General features: G+C 51.0%; 1 protein-coding gene across 2 annotated transcripts; it reads left to right on the top strand.

Annotated features, from left to right (window-relative positions):
• Positions 1–8810: 8810 nt before the first annotated feature.
• On the top strand, positions 8811–11629 carry LOC110474546 (F-box/LRR-repeat protein 12). Of its 2 annotated transcripts, none has more exons than XM_085587554.1 (3): positions 8811–9717; positions 9990–10062; positions 10267–11629. In XM_085587554.1, the coding sequence occupies exons 1-3, from the start codon at positions 9695–9697 to the stop codon at positions 11038–11040; spliced, it is 870 nt and encodes a 289-aa protein (XP_085443680.1). In that variant the 5' UTR covers positions 8811–9694; the 3' UTR covers positions 11041–11629. The 2 variants fall into 2 exon arrangements, with proteins under 2 accessions (XP_085443680.1, XP_031361518.2); XM_031505658.3 differs by lacking the exon at positions 8811–9717 and adding an exon at positions 9789–9913.
• Positions 11630–11798: the final 169 nt, after the last annotated feature.

Below are 11798 nucleotides of genomic sequence, written 5' to 3'. Positions count from 1 at the left end.
TGCTGAAAATGCCACTGTAGCAACTACATTTTGACACCACCTCTTGGAATAATTATGTGCCCTGTAAAAAATGCCAATCACTGGTTTTTTAAAATTCTTAACATTTTAATAATAATAAAGTTAGTATTAAAATAGTAATACAATTAGAGTAATAAAATTTAGAGTTAGGACAACTAAAAGACAATAAAAAGCAAAGAATTAGGGACGTCTGGATGCTCTTGGACACTAAGTCTAGGACAGTATACCTTGTGAACAAAGGAATAACTTTAAAAGCAATAGCCGGTTGCATACTCATATATCTTTCATGCTTATGCATACGTTTTATTAAAAACAAAAGCTCTTGTATGTCAACTGTTTCCTTTAATACCCATGGCGCTTTGAGTCTGAGCAAGGCCTGAAGAAATTAGCTGTGTCAGATAAGACAACGATAAATTCTTTTTCTTTGGATGATTTAGGTATTCCTCAAAGTAAGGATCTCATTCCTTAGAAAAACCCTTCACATACCAGAGTTTCTATTTTAATATTATGTGAGAACCTAAAACTATATGTAACACACTACTAAAGAGAATTAATACAGCATAATTTTCTAACAATACACATCTAATATTAAAAGTAACATTTGCAAAAAGCCAATCATATAATATGTATTTTTCACATACCCGGAAGTGAGATTAAAACACAAACTAGGTTAAATGTTGAAACCCAAAGTGATATTGCTACATTTACTTTTTCTTAAAAGAGAAAAGGAAGAAGACAGGCCAGTGGGGCTAGCCAAGAATGATCCGGTGGAGCACAGGGAAGGTGTTACCAGCACCGTGGGCCCGGCGCTGCCTCACAGAGCGCCGTGGGTCTTTGGCAGCTGAAGTCCATCGGACAGCGGCAGTGCAGGAGCAGAGCCAGGCAGCCGGAGCTGCACTGGGGGAGGGCAGGAGCACACAGCAAAGACTCCGACACTCTGCAGATTTGGCAGCTGCAGCTGCCAAATATTGAAGCATTCAGTGATTATGCCCACCAGACACCCCTTTAGATGAAATCCGGGCCTAAGACACATCTTCAAGTAGAAGGCAAATGCATGCAAATTATTTGGAGGTAAGTGGTATTTGGGTATTAGACAGGAGCCGCATTGTAATGAATATGTATGTTCAGGATGGAACAAATATCCTGTTGTGAACTTTCACCACACACATCAGATTCAAGGAGACACTCTTCCCTGTGTCCGACGCTGATAAAGAATGTCTGCTTTCTAATACTTCAAGTGAACAAAAACATTTATTCTACAGCTACTATCCTAACATAAATGTCCTATCTTCTACCTAAGTTTCTACAACTATGTGCTTCCCCTCCCACAGCTCCCACTCCCCAAGTCTTGAAGATATGTACAAATTGGCCGAAGAAAGCAGACGAGGCCCTTCTCAGCAGCCTGGATTTCAGTTCCGAGGGGCCCTGGAGGATCCACATCACTCAGATGACGGGCGGGCGGTGCTGGTTGTCCCCTGCGGGCATCGCTGCATCTCCCCAAGGCGGCCGCTGTCCCAGCCCGTTTCTCCGCAGATCCTCCAGCTCTCTCCGGGGCCGCTGGCGGGGCACAGGGCTCGGTGCCCGGTCCCCATCGGCGAGTCTCCGGCGCCGGCCGCCTCCAGGAGCCGCATCCTCCTGCGCCTCCCGCTGCTGCCGCTGCCGCCACCGCACCACGAAGGGATGGAGGCGGCGGGGCCGACGTGGGGCCCGCCCGGCACGGTTCTGCAGCCCCTGCAGCAGGCGGATGGCCCCAATGGGCCCCTGGCAGATGGGGCAGGCGGCAGCGGGGTCGTGGCCGGCCTGGTGCTGGATGCAGGCGTGGCAGAACACGTGCCCGCAGGGCTCCACGGCAGCAGCGGGGCTCCGCAGGAAATCCACGCAGATGCGGCAGACCCGGACGGCTCCTGGCGCTGGTGCCTCTGGCCCGACCTCCGCCATCGGTGCTCCCGGAGCTGGCTCCTCTCGGCTGCTGGCAGGACTCGAAGCCTTGGCTGCCACTTGTGGCACTCTGAGCTTCCTCAAGGACTCGCAGGGCTCCGAGGCTCCCTGGTCACTGCAGCACTGGGAAGCTCCTCGGCTGCCAGTGAGTCACAGCCTGAGTGCTCTGGCTCTGCCCAACGCTGGTGGTTATAGTTACCCAAGTGGTGTCACAGTGACCGAGTGGTGACATCACAGGGTTCTGCGGGACACGCCCAGCAGCTCCCCCATCCACAGAGATGGATCCTGTGGCACAAAGCCCACCTGGCAGTGGCCTGCACACCTCAGTGTTCACCCAGGTCCCTTCCAGGCGGTCCCTGCTGGGGTGGGGCTGTGCCAGTCCCACCACCAGGACCTGCAGAGGACCTGCTCTGCAGAGCTGCTTCCCATGGCGTGTCCTGGGGCTGCACCTCACCAGGGGATGGACTGATCGGCCCTTGGCTGAACTTCAGGAGGTTCCATCAGCCCATTTCTCCAGTTTGTCGAAGTCACTGAGGCTGCATCAGCATATCCTGCTGTCAGACGTTCTATAGAGTACTGCAACTAATCTTCTTGGTTTGGTTTCTAAACTTTATTTTTATATTTCATATCTTTGATATCTCAAAAGCAATGGAAATTCAGGGAATGTGGGTTTGAGAACCTCCTGTTTCTAGAACTTGCAAAACTTAGTGTTTTGTGTCTAACTGATGCTGTGGGGCAGCCACTGGGAGACTGATGAGATCTGGGAGCCTCCCCAAGGACTGTGTCTTTGCAGAAGCACTGCTGCTGGAATCACAGAGCATGATGTGCTCTCTCTTAGTTGTGAGAATAAAGTCAGAGGGACTGGGAAGAGCTTTCTTTTTCTGTTGCTCAGGGTGCTCAGGGAGCAGATGTCTTCTCACTTCTGGAGACCCATGGAGCAGTAAAGGAGGCCAGGAGGAATCAGTCAGTGAACACCTCAGGAAGAGAAGGAATGACCCCACACACCCCATACCAGGGCACTGGCTGCAGACCCAGCCCTGCTGGGTGGGCTCCGTTTTCTGACAAAGGCTGTATGTGAAGCAGGAGCTCAAAAGTCACATGAAGATCAGACAGGAGAAGGGCATTGCTGCTACATTTCTGCTGCAGTGCCCAGCGATAAAGCTGTAGAAATGGGGCTGTTGGGTGCTTAATGCTGCCACCTTCCTATATTTCCCTGGAGCAGGACTTAGACTGCAGGATTAATAAGAAACAGGAATCATCCTGCTATTGAAAATGTGAATATAAAAACTTCAAAGGGCAGAAAATCTGCCAGAGCTGTAAATCCTGATCCTGAGTTTTAAGGAAATATAGACTATATAACTATTATTAGTTATGTATGCTATATAACTTAGACCAAAGTTACAAAGTGCTTATGGGACGTAAGTTTTAAGATATCAATATAACCTGATATATCTATCTAACCCGGCATTAATATAACCTAAATAATGATTTTTTATATATTTAAATACCCTGATACCTATATAAGCTGAATTATAGCTTTTTATACATATATAATCTGAATCATAACTTTTATACCTCATATCCTGATATAAAAAACGTTTTATACAATGTAATGGCTAATATATGGTTGATGAGTTCATTAACGCTGAATAGACAAAAAAAACCCAAAAAAACAAACCCTAGACACGTGGATAGCTTTAGAAATAGGTAAGTATAGTACTAATGAAAAATAAATAAATAAACAAACACCTGCTCTACATAGACCTCTACATGCTGGATTTATTTCCAGCCTAACTTTTGGCCATCATATGCAGCCACTCTTCCAAGAACCTTAAAGCTTGTTTTAGTAATCTATTTCTCTTTTGAAGGATTCTGTAAAAATTGCTTATGTCAATAAATCTGTTAAAACGGAGAGTGAAAAACTGGGTCACAACACGCTCTATGCTTGCCTTAAATCTGGACAAGAATAAAATCACTTGCAATATTTTCCGCTGCCCAGCCCAGCTGTTTTCTGCACTTTAAGCCCACACCTCAGGTCCCGCAGCCCCCTCATCTCCTGCCACCGGCTTTGCTGCCCGTTGTTTGCCCCGCCGGCTGTGCCCGCCTCCGCCATTCCCGCCAGCGCTGCGGGGCTGCTGCTGCAGCCCATTCTGCCGGCTGTACCCCGTGGGTTTGTGCAGCCAAGCCAAGCCAAGCCAAGCCAAGCCAAGCCAAGCCAAGCCAAGCCCCTTTTCTCTCCCTGCCCCTCACCAGCGCCGCCATCCCCGTGTGAGGGAGGCGGCCGAGCCCGCGCCACAGCGCCCCCTGCCGGCGCGGGGGAATCACCGCAGCCCTGCCCGCCCATAGCCAGCAGCGCCCCTGGCGGCAGCGGCCGGCACTGCACCAAGGGGAAAGCGCCGCAGCCGGGAGCGGCGGTGGGGTTGGTGCTGGGTTTGGGGTTGGTGTTTCGTTTGGGGTTGGTGATGGGTTTGGGGTTTGTGTTCTGTTTGGGGTTTGTGTTCTGTTTGGGGTTTGTGTTCTGTTTGGGGCTGATGCTGGGTTTGGGGTTTGTGTTCTGTTTGGGGTTAATGTTCTGTTTGGGGTTTGTGTTCTGTTTGGGGTTTGTGTTCTGTTTGGGGTTGGTGCTGGGTTTGGGGTTTGTGTTCTGTTTGGGGTTTGTGTTCCGTTTGGGGTTGGTGCTGGGTTTGGGGTTTGTGTTGGGTTTGGGGTTTGTGTTCTGTTTGGGGTTTGTGTTCTGTTTGGGGTTGGTGCTGGGTTTGGGGTTTGTGCTGGGTTTGGGGTTTGTGTTCTGTTTGGGGTTTGTGTTCTGTTTGGGGTTGGTGTTTCGTTTGGGGTTGGTGATGGGTTTGGGGTTTGTGTTCTGTTTGAGGTTTGTGTTCCGTTTGGGGTTGGTGCTGGGTTTGGGGTTTGTGTTCTGTTTGAGGTCTGTGTTCTGTTTGGGGTTGGTGCTGGGTTTGGGGTTTGTGTTCTGTTTGGGGTTTGTGTTCTTTTTGGGGTTGGTGCTGGTTTGGGGTTGGTGCTGGGTTTGGGGTTTGTGTTGGGTTTGGAGTTTGTGTTCTGTTTGGGGCTGGTGCTGGGTTTGGGGTTTGTGTTGGGTTTGGGGTTTGTGTTCTTTTTGGGGTTTGTGTTCTGTTTGGGGCTGGTGCTGGGTTTGGGGTTTGTGTTGGGTTTGGGGTTTGTGTTGGGTTTGGGGTTTGTGTTCTGTTTGGGGTTTATGTTCTGTTTGCGGTTTGTGTTCTGTTTGGGGTTTGTGTTCCATTTGGGGTTGGTGCTGGGTTTGGGGTTTGTCCTGGGTTTGGAGTTTGTGTTCTGTTTGGGGTTTGTGTTCTGTTTGGGGTTGGTGCTGGGTTTGGGGTTTGTGTTGGGTTTGGGGTTTGTGTTCCGTTTGGGGTTGGTGCTGGGTTTGGGGTTTGTCCTGGGTTTGGGGTTTGTCCTGGGTTTGGGGTTTGTGTTCTGTTTGGGGTTTGTGCTGGGTTTGGGGTTGGTGCTGGGTTTGGGGTTGGTGCTGGGTTTGAGGTTTGTGTTTCGTTTGGGGTTTGTGCTCTGTTTGGGGTTTGTGCTGGGTTTGGGGTTGGTGCTGGGTTTGGGGTTTGTGTTATGTTTGGGGTTTGTGTTTCGTTTGGGGTTTGTGCTCAGTTTGGGGTTTGTGATCTGTTTGGCGTCTCTGCTCTGTTTGGGGTTTGTGTTCTGTTTGGGGTTTGTTTTCTGTTTGATGATGCTGCTGTTGGTGTTTGTTTGCCTTGTTTTATATATATTTGTAAAGAACTGTTATTCCTTTTCCAATTTCTTTGCCCAAAAGCCCTGTAATTTCAAAGTTATAATAACTTGGAGGGTTCCCACCTTCCTTGGCAGACACCTGTCCTTTAAACCAAGATAACATGGTACGGTGATTTGGGAAGACAAACAGCATCACTCCACACATCCCCATCTTCCTCCTTCTTCCACCCAGATTTACATGCTGAGCATGATGCCATAAAGTCTGGAATATCCAGCTGGGGTCACCTGTCCTGGGTGTGTCCCCTCCCAGCTTTCCATGCACTCCCAGCCTTCTTCCCAGTGCACCCATAAAAGGGGCAGGGAAGGCTTTGGCTCTGTGAAAGTTCTGTTAGCAATAACAAAAAACTTTCTAGATTAGCAACCCTGTATTCAGCACAAATCCAAAACACATTCATGCCAGCCACTGCCTGGAAGAAAATTAACTCTACCCTGGCCAAAACGAATACACCTATATAACCTGAAATTTTATTCAAGTTGGTGATAGAACAGATATACATTAATATTTTTTTATCAATTTTAATCCTCTGACTTTTATTTGGAATACAGTACTAGTTACAGATATTCTGCCACATGGAAGGGAGTTTTCAATTTTCCCTTCATAGATTTTAAAGCATCTTTAGAATCTCCCAACATTGACAATCTCTCCCATCTTACTAGACTTAGAAAGGATTTCTTCTTTTTCTCATGCTCATCCTGATTATATATATGTTTATTGCTTCATTCACAGCCATTTTCAACTCATATTTGTCCTGGTTTGTAAGATAAGCTTGTATTCTATTTGCCATCTGTTGGAGGTTGGGCAGGTTTGTTATCTCTTCCAAGAACAATGGTTTGCTTGGAAGAGGTAATCGTTTGTTAATGGGCCATTGACTGACTCAATGCAAGCCTGGTAACGTTACACCATCCCACTGTGAGATGCTCCACCCAGAGGGGGAAGCCAAGCACTTTTTATTGTATAAAGGGGTACCTTTTGGGGGACAGAGCAGCTCTCTCTTTGTGGGATTTCCCAGAGAAGCAGCTCCTTCGGCAGGACTCCCGAGAGAAGCGGCCGGAGCGCGCTGAGGCGGCGGCGGCGGAGCTCGGAGGCGGCCCCAGCACAGAGGAAGACCAGCCCCACTGCCACCAGATCTTCAGAGGAAAACTATACCCTTCTAAAGATCACCACTTCAGCTGCAATTCATCAACCACTGCAAGAGGAGCAGCTATCATTTCAAACGGACTGCTACCAACACCCCGAATCCTCAGGTTGTGGACTTTATCACTAGTTTTGTTTGTACCAATTGCATTTGCCTTTTTAAATTGTTATCTAGTTTTCTCCTAGTAAAGAATTGTTACTCCCATTCCCATATCTTTGCCTGAGAGCCTTTTAATTTAAAAATCCTGGTAATTAGGAGGGAGGGGGTTTACCTTCTCCATTGCACAGGAGGCTTTTGCCCTCCTTCACAGACTCCTGTCTTGTCAAACCAAGACAATATTTTAAGCCTAAAACAGGATTTTTCAACTCTCAAGATGCTGAAAACCATAATTTGATTAAACAGCCATATTTGATATGAATAAATCAGAAGCAAAAGGAAGTGCATGCCCAAGCTTCTCTGTATCCTGACTGCTGAGTCTGGACCACATGTGCATGTGGTCAGGAATGAGCCCAGGCACCACTGCCCCTGCCATAAGCACCCCGAGGCTCTTACACTGACTCACAATGAATGAAGGTGTTGATAAAGTGAACTGAGAAAGTATTTTTCAGCTCTTAGGGCACTCCTCTGGGTCTGGGAAACTGCAGATGTGAAACTTGACCTACCACTTCCTGGAGATGCTCTTAGCAGCAGATGGCCCCTTCTCCCTCTTGGACCTCTGGTTTACCTGCCTGAGCATGGGATCTTCTCCCACTGCTCAGAGAGAGGAACCCTTTCCCTGTGAGACCGTGGGGTTCCTCCCACAGGAGACAGCTCTCTGTGAACTTCTCCAGCGTGGCTCCAATCCCACGAGCAGCAGTCCTCCCAAAACTGCTGTGGCATGGGTCCCTCTTCCACGGGGTGCAGCCCTCCAAGGACAGGCTGCTCCAGCCTGGAAGCAAAAGTCCTCTCTGTCCCCTGGGTCTCCCACAGGATCACAGCCTCCTCCAGCATCCACCTGCTCCAGCATGGGCACCTTCCCCAGGGGCTGGGGATGGATCTCTGCATCCCCCGTGGATCTCTGAATCCCCCAATGGATTCTCCATGGGCTGGAGGTGGATTCTCTGCATCCCCCGTGGATCCCCATGGGCTGGGGGTGGATCTCTGCATCCCCCGTGGATCCCCATGGGCTGGGGGTGGATTCTCTGCATCCCCCATGGATCCCCAGGGCTGGGGGTGGATCTCTGCTTCCCCTATGGATCCCTAGGGGCTGCAGGGTCACAGCTGTCTCACCATGGTCTCACCCTGGTCTCACCATGTCTGCAGAGGAATCTTGGCTCTGGCCCCTGCAGCACCTCCTGCCCCTCCTTCCCCACTGACCTTGGTGTCTCCACATTGTTCCCCTCACATGTTCTCAGCTTCTCCTCTTCTCTGGCTAGAAAAAGCTGTGTCCCCCATTATTTTAATTTTCTTCTTCAATCTGTTACCACAGAGATGTCGCCAACCTCAGTCACTGGCCCAGCCTTGGCCAGCAGCATGTCCATCCTCAGAGCCAGCAGGGACTGGCCCTGCCAGATATGGTGGAAGTTTCCAGCAGCTTCCCACAGAAGCCATCTCCATGGCCACCCTGGGTACCAAAAACCAGGCTGTGCAAAACCAACACACTGCTGAACTGCAGAAGTAGGTCCACAGCACAGGTAGCCACAAGTTCCAGGGGGAAGGAGTTCAGTTTGCTTTCTGTCAAAACTGAACTTCAGACTCCGAGGCTTCCTGGTGAAAACAGCCTTCAGCTGTACCTTGGTGGCTTCAGCAGCAGTTTTGGCTTACTTGCCAGAGCTCAGCATTCTGTACCTGGCTAACATAAATCATACACGTACTCTGGCCTGATGCCTGTGAAGATTCACCTCCTCAGGGAGACCAGGGTGTTACCAAACCCATGAAAGTACAGGGACAAGTCTGGTGATTGCTGCTACTGCCACAACTGCATGGCCAGAGACTCCTCCCACCAGGGAAGATTCTGTTTGCACCTGTCTAGAAGCAGCTCAATTGCTGGTCAGACTTTCAGAGAAGTCTCTTCAGGCTTTCCCCTTCCTGTTCCACCTACCCAACAGATGTGAAAAAAGATCACAGAAACCTGCCATCAAATGGAGCAAAATGACTTCTGGACATCAGGACAAGGAGATCTCTGCTCAGAGACCATTAGTTGTGGGCAAAAATCCACTCACCGTAGGCTACAAAAGAGAGACAAGTGTGTGTCTGGGGACACTGGGGCAAGGAGGCTGGCAGCAGTGTGAAGTACACTTGTGAAGGCCATGGAGTGTCAGAATAAAGAGAAAATACATCAGCGTGTCTCCACAGGGGTGAGAGGGAGAGGAAAGAAAACAAGCAGACAACTCCAAAGTGCTGTCTGGTGAAATGTGTTGAGTTCCAGAGGACAACAGAGCTTTGCAGAGGCAGGGACAGTATATTTTACCTGCTCAAGTGTCCTCCTGAAGTCAGGCTTGAATTTATTACTTTGTATTCTCTTATTTCAGGGTTGCAACTACACACTACAGATATTCCAGGCTCTTCTCTGAATCATGACAACTGTTCCCGTCCTGTAATGGCCTGCTGGGCGTTCAAACAGGAAATTATGGGAGCTGGTGCCACGTGAACATTAGAAGGGTGTTAGAAACAACACGTCAGGGAGAGTGAGCAGGCCAGCAGTGATCAGTCCTCCAAGAAACACCAAGGAGGGCAGTGCCAGGAAAGAAGAGGCAGCGGGAGTGGGGTGGGGAGGGTGTGACGGGACAGGAGGCACCGAAGAGGGGACGCGGGGACCTGAGGCACCGTGGGACGGGCGAGACAGGATGAGGCACCGTGGGGGCTGTCGGTGAGGAAGGGGGCTGAGCAGGGAGCTCCGGGCCTAGCGGCGGCTCCGCGGCCGCGGGCGGAGCGGAGGCGGCGCCGGGCGCGCTCGGGTTCGTTGTAGTAACGGCCGCGATGGCGGCGCGGCCGCCGCTGCCCGACTCGGTGCTGGTGCGGGTCTTGGCGCTGCTGCCGCTGCGGGACCGGCTGCGAGCGGCCAGGTAGGGTCTGCCCGGGCGGGACCGGCCGCCTGGCGGTTCCCCGCCCCGGCGCTGACCGCCGATCGCCTCCCCGCAGGGTCTGCCGGCGGTGGCAGCAGCTGGCGCAGGACCGAGCGGTGTGGACACATGTGGATCTGAGCCCTCACCGGGTACGGGCCGCCCGTCCGCACCGGGCCGGGCCGCGGGGAGAGCTCCCCGGGCAGGAGGGATGGGGGGAGGCGGGGTCACCCCGCCGTGCACGGAGTGAGTGCGGGTCCCCGCTGCAGGGACGGCTGAGGGAACGGCGGGAACCGCCCCCTGCCACAGGGGCCCCGGCCCGCCGCAGCCCTGGCACGGCGCCCTTTCGCCCCCAGATCAGCCGCCGCACGCTGTGGCACCTGGTGCGGCACCGCCTCCCGGACAGCCTCTGCACGCTGCGGCTGCGGGGCGCGCCGCGCTCCCGCGGCAAGCAGCGGCTCCTCTCGCCGGCGCTGCTGGCCGCCCTTCGGGAGCGCTGCCCCCAGCTGCACCGGCTGTGCCTGACCGAGACCGACCTCCGCCATGTCCCGTACGAGAGCATGCCCGCCTCTGTCACCACGCTGGAGCTGAGCCTTTGCGACATCCCCGATGCCTGGTTCTGCGTTTCCCCTTCGGTGCCACCACCGCAGGTACAACACCTGGCTATCCACAGCATTCCCACCTTTTCTGACAATCATCTTCTTGACATTTCCTCACAGAGCCACTTGAAGGCACTGAGCCTTTGTGGCACCTACCGTGTCACTGATACGGGGATCCAAGCAGCAGCTCCACACCTGGAAGAGCTTGAGCGCCTGACTCTGCGGCACTGCATCATTGGTGATGCTGCCTTGGTGTTCATCGGGCGCCACATGAAGCAGCTCCGCTACCTGGAAATCAGCAATGCCTACTTCCTGACAAACAGGGGGCTGGTTGCTATTGTGGTGCTGGAGCGCCTGGAGACCCTGTGCCTTGACCTCTATGATTTGGTCTCCCTTGGTACTGTTATCGCTTTGTTGCAAGTGCTGCCTCGCCTGAACCACCTCAAATTAGGTGGAACTTGCTTTGAAGATGAGCTCCTCAGTAAAATTCAGGAGAATTTTCCACATTGCACCATATCTCACAGCCTGTGACAGCCTGAAGTGCTATTCTTCCTTAGTACACCTGAAGTGCTCCTTTTTTTATTTTTTTGAAAAGGCCGTTTTCCTGTAGCTTTGGGACAGAATTCCCGTTGGCCTTAAAATATTACAGTTTTTTCACATAAATACAGAGCTTGTCATGTAAATAAGGTTTTTAACAAGCTTTTGGTAGGATTCCCCCTCCTTGTTTTCCATGTATCAGAGGAATAGGGAAGCTGGGAAGCACACCCAGCCTTTGGGAACCCCACTGACCAAAAACTGGGGTGATGACAAGTTTAAGCTCTGTCTTCTCCTCTTTCTCCACTGCCGAAGGTTAGGCAGCAGCTTAATGAGTGCAGAATTCAAGGAGTGAAGTGAAGCACCAGTCTGTTACGGAAAAAACAGACCTGGCAGCCAAAACCTCACAATTACCAATTCCTTCTCTTTTCCTTCAAATTCAGATCTTCAAGTCACTTGTCAGACTGGTCATGTGGATCCCTGAACACCTGGTCCCAAGAGCCAGACATCCCGTTTGCCCCCAGGCATTGCTGGGGCTGCTGTTACCTCTGGTTTTGCTGGTAACATCCACGTTTTCTTATCACCTTTTATTGTCTGTGCTCACATCCTCTTCCTCCCCCATCCCCCAGTATCCTAACACCAGATAACCACCTAAATGTTATGTTGTTATTCTTAATTTTCAGTCGATATTTTTGAGCAAATATTGTATTTATTTTAAAAAACTTGCAAGCTTCTAATTTTCATTTGAATCCTTG

This window comes from Lonchura striata, chromosome 9 (assembly GCF_050655825.1).
Source record: "Lonchura striata isolate lonStrDom1 chromosome 9, ASM5065582v1, whole genome shotgun sequence".
Lineage (NCBI taxonomy): Eukaryota > Metazoa > Chordata > Aves > Passeriformes > Estrildidae > Lonchura > Lonchura striata.
This window is presented reverse-complemented; position numbering and strand designations above follow the sequence as displayed.